Below are 20,199 nucleotides of genomic sequence, written 5' to 3' on the forward strand. Positions count from 1 at the left end.
CTTCCGGAGTGGAGAATGTCATTTTTTTCCTTAGACTGGAGACAAGGGAATCCGCCAGTAACCCTTAGTTAAATCCAGTGTCGTAAAAAAAACCCAGCAGTGCCCAACCGGTCTAGGAGCTCGTCGACCCGGGACATCGGGTAGACATCAAAACGTGACACATCATTTACCTTGCAGTAGTCCACACAGAATCGCACAAACCAATCTTTCTTCCCTACCAGACCTATGGGACTGCACCATGCACTTTGTGACTCTTCTATTACCCCCTGTTCCAGCATGGCTTTTAATTCCTCACAAACTACTTTGCGCTAGTGTTCGGGTAGCTTATCGGGCCGAGACCTCACTTTCACGCCTGGGCTGGTCTCTATGTGATGTTGGGTGAGGTTCGTGCGGCCTGGCAGGGGGGAGAACACGTCAGCAAAATGTTGCTGTAAATTGGCCACATCTGCATTTCGTGACGGCGTCAGATGATTATTACAGCGGAGAAGTAAGGGCCGGGGGGAGGGGGGACCTCCAGTCCCAGCTCCTCGTTCTCCGCTATCGCCGTTACCATGGAGACAGGCTCCGCTTCCCTCCACCCTTTTAATAGGTTGAGGTGGTAGATTTGGGTTGCCCCGCCCCGGTCAGACCGCCGGACCCCGTAATCCACGTCACCCACTCATCGTGTGACCACGGAGGGTCCTTGCCACTTGGCGAGTAATTTAGAGCTGGATGTTGGGAGTAATACAAGTACTTTCTCTCCCGGGGAAAATTGTCTGAGTTGTGTCCCCTTGTTATACTGGCGTTGCTGACGTTCTTGGGCTTGGAGCAAATCCTCCCGTGATAAGTGTTCCAATGTGTGGAGTTTTGCTCTCAAGTCAATGACGTACTGAATTTCGCTTTTACTGGGACTTGGACGTACCTCCCAGCTTTCTTTAACTAGGTCCAGTACACCTCGCGGCTTCCTGCCGGACAAAAGTTCAAACGGGGAAAACCCTGTGGAGGCCTGAGGAACATCCTGCAGTGCAAACAACAGGGGATCCAACCATTTATGCCAATTTGATTTGTCCTCGTGTACGAACTTCCGGATCATGGATTTCAAAGTTCTATTCATCCGCTCTACCAGCCCATCCGTCTGTGGGTGGTAAACGCTGGTCCAAATAGATTTGATCCCCAATAATCCGTACAGCTCCTTTAATGTGCGTGACATAAAGGACGTGCCCTGGTCAGTTAGTATCCCTTCCGGAATTCCAACTCGGGAGATAACTTGAAACAGTGGCTGAGCTACACTTTTTGCAGAGATGGGGCGCAGTGGTATTGCTTGGGGATAGCGCGTTGCGTAATCCACCACGACTAGCACAAAGTGATATCCCTGGGTGCTCGGGTGAAATGGTCCGACGAGGTCCATACCAATACGCTCAAATGGGACCTCTATGATTGGTAATGGCCGCAAAGGAGCCCTAGGGGCGGCCGCGGGGTTGACTAGCTGACAATCTGGGCAATCCAAGTCCACTCGAATGCCTGGCCAATAGAACCGGACCATTATCTGATTAAGTGTCTTATCATACCCCATGGGATTAAAATGTCCCGCCTGGAAAATAATTTCCCGACGGTTTTTCGGCACCAACAATTGGGTGATTTCCTCCCCTGTCTGAGTGTCACTACTCACTCTGTATAATTTGTCCCTAATCAATGCAAAGTGAGGGAAATCCCCCGCAATCCCTGGGCGAACCCCCGGTAGCGTCGGATGATCTTGCGTCGCCGATGAGAACAGCGCGGATATCCCCTTTTCCTACCTGTCGTGAACGCGCACTGCTTTATTAACCCATTAAATCCCAACCAATTGATTCCCAAGATTAAGGGGTGCGCCAGGCGCAAATTTACAGCCACCTTAACACCATGTTTTTTCACTTAAAAAAAATTCCCACCGGCACAATAGGGTACACGTGAACATCCCCATGCACACATTTAACCCGCACACGTGTACCCATTCTCAACGCCCCGGGTCGAACCAGATTCTGGTGGATCATGGACTGCTCGCAGCCCGAATCCACCATCGCATGGTGTGTACTCCCTTGTATCCTTACCGGTACGTAGTACGTCTCTCCTGGCCCGGGGAAGGGCGCCGCAGGGTCGACAACCCGGATCACCTGTCCCACCTCCATGTTAGGACATTCCCGCTGCAGGTGTCCAAGCCGTCCACATCTCCAGCACACCTGCCGTGGCATTCGAGGAGCCATTTGCGGGGGAGACACAGCATCCATAGCGGCCGTGTTCTGAGGAGGAGAAAAAACAAGTTGAGCATTTTTTAACTTTGTCCATTGCTGAATTCCATCAGCCGGCTGCGCGTGCATCCTGCACGGCGCTAGAACTGGGCGCTCCCCCGCCTCCGCTGTCTTTTCCTCCTTTCGGTGCACTGCCAGATGGTCCTCTGCTAGGGCCACCGCCGCGGCCAGGTCTTGTGGGCGGTGATACCAGATCCACGCTGAGGTCCGTGCCGGGATCGCTTCCATGAACTACTCCAGAATTATTTGTTCCATCACCTCCTGAACTTGCCCGGGTTGCAGCCATCTGGTCGCCGCGTTTCTGAGTTGCTGGCCCAGGGTGAAAGGCCGCTCCTCCGGGTCGAGTCTCATTGACCGGAACCGACGCCTGTGATCTTCTTTGGATTCTCCCGTCCGGTCCAGCACTGCGCGTCTCAAGTCCCGGTATCTTACCCGGGAATCTGGTGGTAGGCTGAGTGCCGCTCGCTGCGCCTTTCCCGCCAGCAGCCGCACTGCCCATTCCTCATGCGCCCGCCGTGACTTCGAACATGTCCATATATGTTTGTGGATCTTCTGTCTCCGCCATTCTGTGCATCCCCACAGTCGCCAATGATGGCCTCGCTGCCGCGGGTGTCCCTGCTCTGGACCTCTTCGTCATGGCTTGCAGGATTTGGTTTTGTTGTGCAATTTGTCCCTGCATTGCTTCAATCGGGCTAGGTGTCGACATTGTTCTCTTCTTTTTTTTTTTTAAGTTGGGCGCCAAATGTAAGCTTTTCCTACTCACAAAGTCACGCTGGAAGTCAGTTGCTCGGGTTTGACAGGAGTTTTAATCTTCAATTTCACACAACAGGAAATGTCTCGACTTTTCAGTCGCTCAGGTCTCTCACAAACAGGTATGTCTTGCTTTAACAGTCTCCCAGGTCTGAACTCCTCTCTTGCACCCGGCCACTCACTGTTAAGGACAACAGGTGATTAGTCTAACATGTACCACCTGAGAAAACTAATTATCTGACAGCTGTGTCTCTCAGTCAGCACATGCCACGCCCCCGTCTGAGGGTGCGCTGTCTCCAGTTGCCCAGACGGGGTCGCTGACCTTCACTCCGACAGTGCACTGATCACAATCCTCCTCCACACATAGCAATCATTTTTGCCATCTTTGTCTTGAGTATATATATGTGCAGTTTCCAATTTAATTTGTCATCTACTTAAATTTTCAAAACTTGTTGTTGAATACACCCTTTCTATCTCCAAATCGTCAATTCTTATGTCACACTATATGTTATTTTTTCTATTTCCAAAAATATATATTTTGTTTTATTTCGTTTGACTGATGGTTTATTGGCATCAAACCATTGCTTTAGTATGTGGAGTTCACTTTCTACGGTCTCTCGGAGCTTGCCAATCTTCGTCGATCAGGCCTGAAGTGTAATAGTTTCACTTCAGCGAACTGCACTACCCAAGACATTCCCTAGTCTGTCTAAATTATTTATATCATCTTTGCCTTTACCAGTTTTTGTATGTAGTTAATTCTGCTGTTGAGAATGGTAGCACAAATGGCTGTTAATATTCCAACTCCAACTGGCCTCAGTGACTATTTCTTTTAGGAAACGAGGATAATCAAGGGTGAGATTTTGATTTGTAGCCAATTCAGGGTATCGTAGTACGTTACAGAACACCAAGACATACTTTGATGTATTATTAATACAGAGCTTAGAAAAGACCACCAAGCTTCAACTTTCCATTAATGGTAACAATAAAATATCATTCTAATCTTGACACATTTCGAATTTGGATTACCAAATAGTCGAAGACGGAATTTTAGAGGGGTGTCTCTGACATCTGCTTTGCGATTAGTTTTTGTTAAAATGTGTTTTATTTTCTAATCTTCTGTCTATAATGTATCGTTATATAACATGGGTGAAGAAGCTGTATGGCTCAGTTGGGGTCCACAACTGATTTAGCAAGTTAATCTGCCCATGTGTAGAATTTGCAGTCGACTTATCTCATATGTATGTAAGGGTCAAGCACATATTGTGTAAAGCTCTTGAGCTTGCTTAAAGCTTTGAGTTTGCTCTTGATTTTTGGGAGACTAAGGCCCGTAATACATCTCATACGAGCCACAGATTTCCATAGCAAATGTGCAGCATATCGTTGTTGAATGTTCAGAAATAACATAGTATTTGAGGGGAGTTGGGTTTGTAAAATCCGTGATTTTCTCATTTTAGAAACTACAATACTCTTAAAAAGGGTTCTTACTTAAGCTTTACTAAAATGATTTCCTTGGGACAAATCAGTCAGTACGTGATCAGAATTAATGATTAAATGATTTTACCTTAACCCTAAATTGAAATTATTATTTTCGATTTCCATCCATCCATTTTATACTGCTTGTCCCTTTCGGGGTCGCAGGGGTGCTGGAACCTATACCAGCTGCATTTGGGTGGAAGACAGGGTACACCCTAACTGCACCTCATCGTAGGGCCAACACAGACAACATTCACACTCACATTCACACACGAGGGCCAATTTTGGTGTTGCCAATCAAACTACCCCAGGTGCATGTCTTTGGAGGTGGTACGAAGCCAGAGTGCCAAGAAGGAACCCACACAGTCACGGGGAAAACATGCAAACTCCACACAGAAAGACATTATGTTCTATTATCTGAACCAAACACTTTTGTCCTGAAATAAATAAAGAACTTACTAAAAGACACAAACAACACTCAATCACCCCATTTCTAAGGCACACTTCAAGGGGAAAATTATCACCAAACCTATGCAAGCATCAATATATACCTTGATGTTGCAGAAACAAGACCATGTATTTTTTTAACCGATTTCCGAACTCTAAATGGGTGAATTTTGGCGAATTAAGCGCCTTTTTGTTTATCGGTCTTGTAGTGATGACGTCAGAACATGACGTCACCGAGGTAATACACCCGCCATTTTCATTTTCACATTACAAACACCGGGTCTCAGCTCTGTTATTTTCCGTTTTTTCTACTATTTTTTGGAACTTTGGAGACATCATGCCTCGTCGGTGTGTTGTCGGAGGGTGTAACAACACTAACAGGGTGGGATTTAAGTTGCACCACAGGCAAGAAATCTGCCGCCAGACCCCCATTGAATGTGCCAGAGTGTCTGCACATTTTACCGGCGATGCTAAGACAGACATGGCACAGAGATGAATGGATAACCTGCAGATGCATTTGCAACGATTAAGTCAACGAAATCACAAAGGTGAGTTTTGTTGATGTTGTTGACTTATGTGCTAATCAGACATATTTGGTCGCAGCATGACTGCCAGCTAATCGATGCTAACATGCCACATTAATCGATGCTAACATGCTATTTACGCTAGCTGTATGTACATTTGAAACTAGATACCCCCATTTAATGCGAAGCAAACACTTACCAATCGACGGATTTAAGTTGCTCCAGTGTCACAAGATGCAAAAGTCCTGATCCTTTGGTCCGCACATTTTACCGGCGATGCTAATAAGGCAGCCATGCTATGGGCCACTTCATTAGGTACACCCATGCTATGGCCGAATAGCGTCAATAGCTATTCGCTCAATAGCTTCAGTTTCTTCTTCAATTTCGTTTTCGCTATCTGCCTCCATACTTCGACCATTTGTTTAAATACATGCGTAATCTGTTGAATTACTTAAACCGCTGAAATCCGAGTCTGAATCCGAGCTAATGTCGCTATATCTTGCTCCGGTAACCGCCATGTTGTTTGTATTGGCAGCACTGTATGACGTCACAGGGAAATGGACAGTCGCATCGCAAATAGCGAAAATCAAGAACTTTAAAGCTTTTTTTAGGGATATTCCGGGAGGTGTAAAATTTTGACTAAACTTCGAAAAATAAAACAAGTCACTGGGAACTGATTTTTATTGTTTTTAACCCTTTTGAAATTGTGATAATGTTCCCCTTTCACCCTCTACATCAGAATCAGAATCAGAAAAGTTTTTATTGCCATTCTTTGAGAACGGGTTCACAAACTAGGAATTTTACCTGGCACAATCGTGCAACATAAAAGACATATAACACAGAATAGAATAACATGAGCTGTAATTGAGCTATCAAATCTTGGTCTTGTTCACATGTCTGATGGCCAAGGGGAAAAACTGTTCAAGTGGCGGGAGGTGTGGGTCTGGATGGACCGTAGTCTCTTGCCTGAGGGAAGAGGGGAGAATATTTTGTGTCCAGGGTGAGAAGAGTCAGCTGTGATTCAACTCACACGCCTCCTGGTCCTGGAGGAGAACAGGTCCTGGAGGGGTGGGAGTTTGCAACCAATCACCATGACCATTTTTAACAATAAAAGTGCAATGCAAAGCACCTTATGAAAGACAATGAATATCAATGAGCCTTTTTATCAATGGCACTTTACATTGAATCGCATCAAGTAGTAAAATAAATATATATTTATGCCGTAGAAATAGGGATGCTTATGGGTCGGATTATAAAGCAGATTTTTTCTGGTGCTCACAAATAACACAAAGACGACATCCATGCATCCATCCTTTTTCTTCCGCTTAACCGAGGTCGGGTCGCGGGTGGCAGCAGCCTAAGTAGGGAAGACCAAACTTCCCTCTCCCCAGCCACTTCGTCCAGCTCCTGCCGGGAGATCCCGATGCGTTCCCAGGCCAGCTGGGAGATATAGTCTGCCCAACGTGTCCTGGGCCTTCCCCGTGGGCTTCTACTGGTCGGACGTGCCCTACACTTTTAGCTGGCATCCTGACCAGATGCCCGAACTACCTCATCTGGTTCCTCTCGATGTGGAAGAGCAGCAGCTTTACATTGAGCTCCTCCCGGTTGGCAGAGCTTCTCACCCTATCTCAAAGGGCGATCCCCACAACCTGACCGAAGAAACTAATTTCGGCGGCTTGTGCCCGTGATCTTGTCTTTTCGGTCATAATCCAAAGCTTGTGACCATAGGTGAAAATGGGAATGTAGATCGACCGGTACATTGAGAGCTTTACCTCCCGACTCAGCTCTTTCTTTACCACAACGGATCAATGAAGTGTCCGCATCACAGCAGACACCACACCGATCTGCCTGTGGATCTCACGATCCACTCTTCCCTCACTTGTGAACCAGACCTTGAGGTATTTGAACTCCTCCACTTGGTGCAAGATCTCTTCCCCAACCCGGATATGACCCTTTACCCTTTTCCGGGCGAGAATCCTAGACTCGGACTTGGAGGTGCTAAATCTCATCCTAGTCGCTTCACACTCAGCTGCGAACAAAGACGACAGTGTAAAATAAAGTGATTACATTTGATGATGAAAGGAAAAAAATATAGAAATCTGCATCTCACAGCAGAGGCATGTGTCACGGGTGGCAAATATGACTGAACCGTATAAGACGAATACTTATATCTTATAAAAACGAGGTGCAAATTAAATAGCTATTGCCATGTCAACACGGACAATTGAAAAATACGTACGTTTACATATGTGCCTCTTATTTACACTAACGTGGGTTTTTGGCTTTAAAATGTTAGCCCTTTTAAAACTCCGGCCAGATTGAAAAGTTTCAGACTTCTGTTTATGTGTGTGAATGGGTAAATGGGTAGCTTTGTGGTTTGTATCATAAGAAAGAAGCAACATTATCTAAAGTTTATTTTTTATTTCATTTGACAATGGAACTTGAAGTTAATGACGTGCACATTGTCATTAATATTCTGTGCTGCGGCAGGGACGTGTGTGCGCGTATTGTAACACACACAGGCGATTTAAAAGAACAACAAAAAAAATGTTCCTGTACTTTACTGAAGTGTGCTCTGATTTTAAATATAATGCATGGATAATTTTATATCTGATATATCACTATTAAGTGTTTGTTTCTTACAACACACACAGGCGATTTAACAAAAACAACTATGATTTCCTGGACTCCGTTGATGTGTACACTGATTTTGAATATAATGCAACATAATTTTAAATCTAATATATCATCAGGCATTATAATCCCACCAAGTCAACAATGGACTGGCCATAATGCGTATGACAACCTGTAAATGTGTGTTTTTTTTTGTGGGGACTAAGGGATTATCTGATTTATTAGAAATATTATTAGTAGATACAATTAATATTAATGATATAACATTGTTAAAATAATAATTATTATTAGTTATTTCTACTGGGAGTTAAACCTTTAAACCTTGTAACGCCTCTGCTTCGAACTTGAATCAAGTTTCCTTGAACGCACCACCACTATGTGCTAGGAGATGCTAAAATGAAACTTGAAACATAACTTTGCAACTTTGCAAACATAGCAAATAGCTTTTTACCTTTCATCTATCATCTCATCCTGATTCCCAAATGGTGGCGTTGTGTTCGAATGCATAAAGGTGAGGCTAGAGCTTATCCAGCTGCAATTAGGCCTCATATACTGTCACCCAGAAAAAGTTATTTAAAGCCAGCAAATCTATACATCAGTTTGTGAGGTATTTACATTATTAAATGTTAAATTGTTTTCTGAGAAACAGTGTTTTCCAGACTTATATAAACATGTCCTATGTGAAGGACGATGTTTCTCAGAAAGTAAATAGTAAACTTAACGTTATTGTTTCACACTTGTTGCACTGTAGGTCAGGTATTTTGAAAACACTCATCTGTAAGGTTTTTTTTTGTTTTTAATTTGCTCGAAACTGTGAATATTCCTGCACCGTTGTTTACACTTACAAATACATGTTTGTAGTATAACATAATTAGAACATTTGAGCATAATGTCTATCTGTGTTGGCCCTGCGATGAGGTGGCGACTTGTCCAGGGTGTACACCTTCCGCCCGATTGTAGCTGAGATAGGCGCCAGCGCCCCCCGCAACCCCAAAAGGGAATAAGCGGTAGAAAATGGATGGATGGAATGTGTTTATTCTAAACATTCCTGCCTCTTCATTCTGCATACTTAATATATTTTAGGTCTTTGTTTTGTGGGTTGGGGTGCCACAATGATACTGTACTATGAGATGTTTATACCATTACATCCCTTGTAGGCAACACATTGGCGCAGGTGTCTTCAAATTTTAAAGTGCTTTCAAGTACAAAAGGCACCCTATTTTGATATACCGCAGGGTATATAGCTTGGTTGGTATAGCGGCCAGGCCATCAACTTGAGGGTTCTAGGTTCAATCCCCGCTTCCGCCATCCTAGTCACTGCCGTTGTCTCCTTGGGCAATACACTTTACCCACCTGCCCCCATTGCCAAACACACTGGTTTAAATGTACCTTAGATATTGGGTTTTGCTATGTTAAAGTGCTTTGAGTCATTGGGGGAAAAGCGCTATATAAATATAATTCACACTTCACTTCACTATTTGCAACTTTACAGAATAACATTGTGAATATACTCAGTTATCATTCATACTGCTGTGAGGTCTATAAAGGTTACCTCATTTTGGCCTGTTGAATTATAAGAGTGTGCACACTCCACAGAACCATCCTTTCCTCATCATGCCTCCTTATCACGGCTCTTCGACTCTAGATTGTAAGTGTCGAGGCTAAAGATCAACAGCCATAAAACAAAGAGTGAGCAAGACAAAGAAAGAGAGGCTGATTAGCAGGAAAGGGTGAGGATTTTGTAAAGGGGTTGTGAGGTGGGATATTGCGGTGAAGAAGAGAGTACAGGAGAGTAGGTAAGGACTGTTGTCACAAAGTCATCACTGGAGTGGCATTAGAGTTAGCTGACAAAGATGTGGGGTAACAGGAACAAGAACGGCAATTTAGATGAGTGCACATAGAGAGAAAAGGAAGTATTGGAGCTTAATGGTGGAAATGCTAACTACGAAATGATCTGCCAACCCTTTAAGAACACACAATAGAAAATATTTTCTGTTGCAACACTACGTATCTTATATAGTCTCAAGTGTGGTATATTATTCTGAAACAAATTCTTCACAACATTTAGTAAATACCACAAACGATTCAACTATATTTTTTCGGTTCAGACCAAATGTGGTACGTTCATAGATACCGGCTGATTTCCATTTGTAATAATGAGTGACGATTTGCGTAAAATCAAAATGTATTCATTTCCGATAGCTGACTTGCCCGTGACGTCACTTCCCGGAGCAAATTGGGTATTGACTCAAGTACTATGTGGGCAAACATGGATATTCGTAGCAGACCGTGTCTTTGTAACGTCAACTAATCGTTGCAGCCCTACTCAAAAACAGCATGCCACAATACACTAGCTAACGGGATTGTAACATACTTTGCATAAAAGTAATTAATTTGATTACTCATTAATACTAAGAGTAACAGCGGTAGTAACGCCGTAATCGTATAACTCTGTTATTTGGAAAACTGGTGATAAGTAATAAGTACAATAATTACAAGAAAACACTTTTCAGGACAAAACTGACACATTTAAATTACATTTGAAAAGTGAAGCAGGAGCTGAGCCGGAAGGCAAAGCTCTCAATTTACCGGTCGATCTACGTTCCCATCCTCACCTATGGTCATGAGGTTTGGGTTTTGAGCGAAAGGACAAGATCACGGGTACAAGCAGCCAAAATGAGTTTCCTCCGCCGGGTGGCGGGGCTCTCCCTTAGAGATAGGGTGAGAAGCTCTGTCATCCGGGAGAAACTCAAAGTAAAGCCACTGCTACTCCACATCGAGAGGAGCCAGATGAGGTGGTTCGAGCAGCTGGTCAGGATGACACCCGAACGCCTCCCTAGGGAGGTGTTTAGGGCACGTCCAACCGGTAGGAGGCCCCGGGGAAGACCCAGGGCACGTTGGGAAGACTATGTCTCCCGGCTGGCCTGGGAACACCTCGGGATCCCCTGGGAGGAGCTAGACGAAGTGGCTGGGGAGATGGGAAGTCTGGGCTTCCCTGCTTAGGCTTCTTCCCCCGCGACCCGACCTCGGATAAACGGAAGAAGATGGATGGATGGATGGATATTCCTAGTGAATGTTATGGCCATATGTTGCTTTACATTCACAGAGAGTATTCCATTTTAAACAGACCATTTACCATCAACACAAGCAACATTGAGTCTGAAAGTTTAAAGCATTGCTATATTTTGTCATGGAAATTGCACATTTTGCTATCATCACAGCAGTTAAAAGCACTATTTTGTATTATTTATTATTTTTGTCTGTACAGGACTTTGGCCAACTGAGTTTGTTTTAAAATGTGCTTTTGAAATGAATAAACTAAACTGAACTGTTAAGGACTTGTGTACTTTTGTAACTGGAAATGACTTTTGGTCAATGCAGGTTGTACTGAGCCTCCGGCCAAAATACAAGCTTGAAAGGATTCTGTTCACTTATGAACTTTAACAAGAAAAACAATAGGGAATGGATATACAAATATGATTCAAATATGTACTTCTATTTCTAACCCCACAACATATCCCTGGACAGTGTCCAACACTGCTCTTAAAAACAGACTATTTCATAGCAAATACATGCATAGGGTTAGAAATGCCATCCTTTACAGAGTAAACAAAACTTATAACGGATGGATATATCTGTATCTATTAATATATATTTTTGGGTTGCCTCATATGGCTTAACAGGAGCAGACAATTAATGGGGTTTGTGGATAAAATCAAACCATGAAATTAAATATACAATCCGGTTTTTGTGAGCTACTTTTCCTTCAGTTTCAGAATGAGTCCTCACAATTTAGTTCACACCCGTTTGTTAATGAGATAATCCCCCAACACTGAATTCTTTAAACATATGAAAACTAGAGTTGGGGCAAAAAAGAAGCATATTTTAAGATGGATGGCTCGTAGCCACATTGATGTGAGGAATCAGTGTATGTCCATGTCTGGTCTAGTCACGGGCTGACAGTTCAATTAGTGTGAACTGAATGCGGCATGACGTCTCTCTCAAGGCCTCAGTGATCGTCAGTGTTTTGCTTTGAAGAACTCGTATTGTCCATGAGTCGACAGTGAAACCAAAATCGGCTTGAGTTGGATGTTGAAATGTATCCATGGGTCCCTGATTGACTACAGCTTTGCAGCAAAAAATAACTCAGCCTATTTTATATTTCAAATTTATTCTCTTGCTTCTGCTTTAGAGAGATTGTGCAATTTAATTAGGTGTTCCTCATAAGTCTGCTATTAGTTTGCATGTTCATCCATCCATACATGCTTTCATGGAACAGCGGGCTCATTTTTCAAACAAAAGTATACATACACTTGTAAAAATAAAAATGAAAATCGAGCCACAATACCCAGCAACAGGTTTGGATGAGAAAAGGTAAGGCTTTTCATCCCAGGAACACCATCCCTACCGTCAAGCATGGGGGTGGTAGTATTATGCTCTAGGCCTGTTTTGCTGCCAATGGGACTGGTGCTTTACAGAGAGTAAATGGGACAATGAAAAAGGAGGATTACCTTCAAATTCTTCACGACAACCTAAATACATTTGCCTGGAGGTTGGGTCTCGGGCGCAGTTGGGTCTTCCAAAAGGACAATGAGCCCAAACACACTTCAAAAGTGGTAAAGGAATGGCTAAATCAGGCTAGAATTATTGTTACTTAACTTCGGCGTGGCGCAGTGGAAGAGTGGCCGTGCGCAACCCGAGGGTCCCTGGTTCAATCCCCACCCAGTACCAACCTCGTCACGTCCGTTGTGTCCTGAGCAAGACACTTCACCCTTGCTCCTGATGGGTGCTGGTTAGCGCCTTGCATGGCAGCTCCCTCCGTCAGTGTGTGAATGTGTGTGTGAATGGGTAAATGTGGAAGTAGTGTCAAAGCGCTTTGAGTACCTTGAAGGTAGAAAAGCGCTATACAAGTACAACCCATTTTAAAATGGCCTTTCCAAAGTCCTGGCTTAAACGTTTGGACAACGGCTCAGTAGCCTTGTGATTAGAGTGTCCGCCCTGAGATCGGTAGGCCGAGAGTTCAAACCCCGGCCGTGTCATACCAAAGACTAGACAAATGGGACCCATTACCTCCCTGCTTGGCACTCAGCATCAAGGGTTGCAATTGGGGGTTCAATCACCAAAAATGATGCCCGGGCGCGGCCGCTGCTGCTGCTCACTGCTCCCCTCAGGATCAAGGGTGATGGGTCAAATGCGGAGAATAATTTCGCCACACCTAGTGTGTGTCTGACAACCATTGGTACTTTAACTTTAACTTTAACAATGCTGAAGAGACATGTATGTGTCAGAAAACCAACAAATTTAGTTGAACTGCACCAAATTTGTCAAGAGGAATGGCCAAAACTTCAACCAGAAGCTTGCCAGAAGCTTGTGGATGGCTACCAAAAGTGCTTTATCACAGTGAAACTTGCCAAGGGATGTGTAACCAAATATTAACAGTGGTCAATGTATACGTTTGACCCAGCAGATTTAGTGACATTTTCAGTAGATCTATAATAAATTTAAGAAACAAAATTATTTTCTTTACAAGTGTACGTAAACTTTTGATCCCGACTGTATGTAGGTGGTTGCAAATGTTATTTTGTAGCTTTGGATTTGTTTAAAGGGTTAGCAAGTTGTGTCAAGTACATTGTCTGGGTGTCGCCAATCAACAGAAGCTAGATAGAAATTGAAGATGTTTGAAGTCTTCAGAAGTTCTTTACCTTGATCTGCAATGCTGGCAGACAGCCTCTGACTGCCACCGTTGCATAGTTACTTTCTGGTTCAATGCTTTGCTTTTGTTTGATGTTCCAAAGGTGTCACAGAAGAAAACTCGGCGGTGAATTATTTCATTTGCTTTGTTCTTTGCTTCGCTGAAGCGACGCTATCTTCACAGATATGTTTAAAAGCAGAAATGCAAGCCACATCCAGCATGAATGGCACATTATGAATAGTCCGAGTGAGGTGAATATTTTATGAAACATTTTATTGACAGTCTTGCAAGACAATTAATTTCCTTAATGGGCAGATGTTGGTTGCTTCTATTTAACGGCACGTTGGATTGTTTTCCCAGTAAACACTTATACGAGTAGGAGGGGGAAATCCAGTACCCTCCCATATCCTTTGTTGTTAAAAGGCCCATATGGATTGTGAATCGGCAGCGGCTTTCAAAGCATCATTAGTCATGCATAAAAGACTGTGTTAGCACTTTAATATCAGCCTTGGGCTCAAGTTCTAAAGATCTCCCGTAATTGCCCACCACTGCCACAATTCATGCGAGTGTGTGTGTGTACATTTTCTCTCTGTTCTTTGTGCAACTACTAATTGTCTGCTGCCTTGATGGACACTAATAAGCACATAAAATGAATGACAACTGTGATATGAGCATTAAAGACAAATGTGTGTGTGTGTTTGTGTGTGTGTGTGTGTGTGTGTGTGTGTGTGTGGGTGTAGCGGTCCACCTGTTCGGTCTGACCTGGCATCTGCAGCACGGCGAGAGCCAGCTGTACGAGAATGGTGTGGGCTCGGCAGACCATCAGCAGGAGGATCACAAACCCAGACCGACCAGCTCCATCCACCTGCTGGACACAATCAACCCTGAGAATACACACACCAGTGACAAAGGTGAGCAAAAACAGCCACAATGAAATAGGACATGTCAACAGTTGACAGGCCTTACCTAGTCAAAGACTTGAAGAAAATGTGTACCGTATTTTTCGGACCATAGGGCGCACCAGATTATAAGGCGCATTCAGGTATATTTTCATACAAAAGTGACACCAAGTCATAAGAAGTCTTTAAGTCAGACCTGGGCAAATTAGGGCCCAGGGACCACATGCGCCCTGTTAAACTTTTCAATCTGGCCCGCCGGACATTCCCAGATAATTGTTTTAGATCTTTAAGATGGAAAGTGTAGCTGCCATTATGATGTGCAGTAATGTTTTCCAATGACCGTAAATCTTGAACTATACTCAGTATTTTAATGGTTGTAATCTGCAATTTTGCATGGTATACTAGTTGCTATGGTAATCTAATTAGTTACTAATGTAATCTAATTAGTTACTATGCTAATCTAGGTCACAGCAGCTCAGACAAGGCACCACACAGTGTGGGTGGGTAGCGTTTCCACACAGTGTCAGCCTGAAATGTGGGTGTCAGGGACAGAAATGGAAGGAGATTTTTACAACAATGTGGTGTTGTAAAAAGTGGTGTATCAGATTGTAAGTGTTTGTTTTTTTTACCCTCCACGTTCATATTTCGCTGTTTATAGCAATTTTGTTGCGTTTCGCTTGATTGTAAAACATGTGGATGAAGAGGTTGTGTAACGTTCATATGTTGTCAATATTCAGTGTTTTATTGTTCATAGTTCATATTGTAAATCCCACATTCTTTATTATCATGTACATTCTGGGTGTCTCATTCAGTAAAAAAAAATGAAATTCCACTCAGTTTTTAAGGCGGCCTGTCCATACCGTTTTTAGCATATAATCAGACATTATTGTGCGGTTTTGTATTAGTGTACCTAAAAATAGATATACGGCTTTGTAGCTTACCAAAGTTGTAATAAAAACATTTTGACATATTTTTGAGCACTGTGTGTAATGATCTATATTCTCAATGAAACATCAACGTTTTGGGGTTGCTTGCTTTCGAATACTTGTTCGCGTCATTTATGGAACGTATGGACTGTATCTCTTGTGTGACTGCCATCTACTGGTCACACAGGTACAAAATGTACCAAATTAAATTGATTCGAGGTTGGTAAGCACAACCATAAATTATATGTAAATTAGGCACACAGGGTGATAAAGCGCACTCTCGTTTTTTGAGAAAAAAAATAATTATTTAGTGCACCTTATTTTTTCCGAAAAATACAGTATTTATCCATAATTTACTTTTAAGTGTTGCTGTTCCATTTAGTCCATCTTGGCTTGTTAAGACTGCTGTGATTTTGAAATTCACAAATATGTTATTTATTTATTTTCAAAATAAACCTGAGCTTGCATACACAACATACCCATCCCAAAGCATGTTCCAATAAGAGATATCACTTCAGAAATCAGTTTGGATCTGATTAGTCATTTTGTAGAAAGGCAAGATAATTGGTTAATCATGTTTCCTTATCGCCACTACGTGACTGGAATACACTCTCTTCGCTCAGTCATTCTCTAGCCAGAGGAATTGCTAACACCAATTTAACCTCATGATACGGTACATTAATTGTGAGTGTGCAGGTCATGGTGTCAGGTAGGACACAACAACCTTCATGGTTGGCTGATGGATATTGCATAGATGTTGTCAGAGCTCATGTTCAGCATTTAGACAGAGAAGGTTTAAGATAAACTGCAGCACTCTGCAATTTAGGCAACCTGAGACGTCCCTAAAGCAACAGTTCTTGATGAATCCTCACATTCGGAGGATTAAAGGTCTCATCAGTAGTTAAATCCGAGATAATAGAACACACAGAGGTCATTTAATTCACTTCTGACTCTTGCATCACAATACAATAATGTTTCAACTTGTATTGATTTTACTTACTTGATGAAAACCGGGAAATCAAAATGGGCAAAGTTAAGGCGCATGCGGGCTTGGATTAATTCACTATCCTCGGAGGTATTCCCTGGACAGAGGAGGGCTGGAGAGATTAGAGATTGGGCTGTAATCCAGTGCGGCAGATTATCACGTTCATCCTGCTGTACCCATCACCTCGCACACCCACAAATCACACAATCCCCTAGATTACATTGCAAAGGCTGTTGAGGAAGCTGCAAGTGCCCAAAAGGATAAAGACTTGACATTAGAGAGAGGAGGTGGGAAGACGACACACATGATTGATGGATAGCTATTTGCTTGATGGATGGCTAACATAAGCACTATTTGCACAAATGTGTTGAATCTGAGTAATTACAGACATCAAAATGTTTTTTTAGAAATTAGGGTTGCCAAAGTTAATGCCTTGAGTCATGTGATTAATCACAAAGCATTATTGGATTAATCATGAACAAACACAGGTTGAATGCATCATTTATTTTGACTACATATGCTCTGCGGATGGTTATAAATTGTTATACGGTCGGTGATCAATTAGGTCAATGCATACCTCCGTGCAAAGATGAGTGTGGACTTTCTTTACTGGTGTGCAAGAGGGGTTGGAAAGAAGAAAAAAAGGAAGACAGTGGGCGAAAGCGCAAGGACAATAGGGGGATAAGACAGAGAAACCACATAAACAACAACAACAACAGAACAACATCAGCAAATACGATATATACAAATATGATTTTGAAAAATGATAACAAAGAAGCGGTGATGTAAATAATAATACCATGGCACTGACAATGAACATTATTGTACTACAAATGGGGAAATACAAATACCAATGGAAATAGCACTTTTGACAATGAATAATAGTAATTATTACCCCCATTATCAACATTATAATTGTTTCAAATGCAACAATACATATATGTAATGAAAACTTGAATTATAAAATTAAGCAGATAAATGGAGAGGAATACGGAGATTGATTGATTGATTGATTGATTTATTGATTGATTGATTGATTGATTGATTGATTGATTGATTGATTGATTGATTGATTGATTGATTGATTGGAACTTTTATTAATGAATTGCACAGTTCAGTACATATTCCGTACAATTGACCACTAAATTGTAACACCCGATTAAGTTTTTTCAAATTGTTTATGTCGGGGTCCACGTTAATCAATTCATGGTACAAATATAGAATATCAGCTTAATACAGTCATCACACAGGTTAATAATCAGAGTATATACATTGAATTATTTATTTTATTTACAATCGGGGGGGGGGATTTGATTTGATTTTTTTGATTTTTATTAAGGATCCCCATTAGTTGGTTGCCCCAACAACCAGAGTCTCGGAAAACTGGCGTGCACAAGCGATCCCTCAGAAAGCTGGCGTGCACATCATTTGTGCACGCCAGCTTTCCGAGACTCTTATTTTGTTAGCGCAGGCAGCATGAAGCAGGGCTTTTATTGTGAAGATAGGAAATGTGCAGTCGGCCTTTAGAGTTTTGACGGAAGGGACGGCGCGAAAGTCTGTTGAAATAAAAAGTGTTTCTCGCCTCATAATAATGAACTGGCAGCAGCCAGCGTCATCTCACAAGACCCTCGGGTGCCGTGAATGTCAATCAAGCAAGCTGCGGAATTCGCCGCCAATGTTTTTCTTGTAAAGTGTATGGAAGCTGGATGAATTAGATGCTAAAAACCAACTACTTTCATGTGGTATTGTACAGAGAGGACACATTTTTTTTCTCCTCCATTAGTGTCTGATTCCAATCAATGCAAGTCATCAGAATCAGGTAATACACCAACTTATATTCTTGTCTTTGTGAAAGAAATACATCTATATGTGTTACACATGCTTGTACTATCATTAAACACATTTAACTTGTTTACAAAAATGTCTCTTTCATAAATAAATAAATATAAATGATATATATAAATGAGGTAGATCCCCTCGAGTTGGTCAATTGAAAAGTAGCTCGCCGGCAGAAAAAGTGTGGGCACCCCTGTACTTCGGTATCAGGGAGGTGTAGCGGATTTCATAGATGTTATATAAGCAAACTACATTAACTGTTGTAGTAAAAATAGGTTATAGTATATATACTGTATATATTGGTTGTAGATTATTATTGTAACAATAGGTTAGGCTTTATCAGTGCGCTGTCTTTTACCCAGTTCCCCTGGGAGCAACAACATGAATATATGTTTGATGAAACGTGACCATATGCATAAGTATATTCCGCATATGTGTTTGTATATGTACATTATGTGTATATGCATGTTTGTACAGTGAATGTATTTTTGGATGTATGTACCATGGGTGTGTATGTATTTACCGTATGTGTGTATGTATGTGGGAGGGTATGGACTTATGTATGTGCATAAGTACCTACATATGTACACATGTATGAATATATGTATGTATGAATAGATGTGTATGTGCGTAGGTACAGTATGTGTGTTTGTATGTACAATATATTTGTCTGCCAGTATGTATGGGAGCCAAAGTGCATCTCAAGTAAAGAAGCTATGGTAACACATTACATAAATCACATTACAAAAATATATTTTTTTATGTCAAAAAGGAGTGGACTTATAGGGGTGCTTTGAGTAACACACAAGTTTGGACCCCAGTGTTCTCTGTTTGACGACAGAGAACCGACCTACTCAGTGGCCTAGTGGTTAGAGTATCCGCCCTGAGATCGGTAGGTTGTGGATTCAAACCCCAGCTGAGTCATACTAAAGACTATGAAAAAATGGGACCCATTACTTCCCTGCTTGGCACTCAGCATCAAGGGTTGGAATTGGGGGTTAAATCACCATAAATGATTCCCGGGCGCGGCACCGCTGCTGCCCACTGCTCCCCTCACTTCCCAGGGAGTGATAAAGGGGATGGGTCAAATGCAGAGGACACATTTCACCACACCTAGTGTGTGTGTGACAATCATTGGTACGTTAACTTAAAGTCAAAATGTTAATGCAAGGATCTGTGTGTGTTTATAGTGGTCTAAGGTCTGTGTTTTGTGGATTTGTCGCAAAAAAGTTTGTCTCCCAAGTTTTGAACATAATATAGGGCCTGGAATGATGTCTTTCGCGGACTGGATTTGTCCCCCGGGCCGCAGGTTGAATAGGCCTGCCCTAGACAGATAATTTAGAATTGTTTTATTTACAATTAATTTGCTTTAATAACATGTTTTTTTTAAAAACATTATGCTCTATTAAACAGCTCAATGCAAAAAGGTCGTAAACCCACTTTAGAAAAGAATACAAAAAGTGCTTGCAGTGTGAAAGTGTCTTCCCAGATTTTATGTTTTGTAGGAAAACAGAATTTGTATTTCTGCTCTAGGGGCACTTGAATTCACAGGGGGAGCTATGCCATGTTTAGATACCAGTTTCATGCATTGATGACACAAAAATGGAGATTGTTAGGATCATGGTTTGATTGTCAAAGATGTTTGATAATGTAAAATGTGATATTTCTACCTGAATAAATGCTTCTGATATTCTATACATTACATGTAGTAAAAGTTAATAATCTTCACATCTGCATAGCAAAATGTTAACCTTCTCTATTTATTCATA

General features: G+C 42.1%; 1 protein-coding gene across 1 annotated transcript in view; it reads left to right on the forward strand.

Annotated features, from left to right (window-relative positions):
- tenm1 (teneurin transmembrane protein 1) overlaps nucleotides 1-20,199 on the forward strand; it is a 561,054-nt gene that overhangs the window by 268,402 nt on the left and 272,453 nt on the right. Inside the window, exon 6 of the mRNA XM_061901744.1 lies at nucleotides 14,525-14,695. Within this exon, the coding sequence (XP_061757728.1) occupies nucleotides 14,525-14,695 (171 nt within the window). The remainder of the gene's footprint in view (nucleotides 1-14,524; nucleotides 14,696-20,199) is intronic.

The sequence above is a fragment of the Nerophis ophidion genome, linkage group LG05 (genome assembly GCF_033978795.1).
Source record: "Nerophis ophidion isolate RoL-2023_Sa linkage group LG05, RoL_Noph_v1.0, whole genome shotgun sequence".
Taxonomy (NCBI): domain Eukaryota; kingdom Metazoa; phylum Chordata; class Actinopteri; order Syngnathiformes; family Syngnathidae; genus Nerophis; species Nerophis ophidion.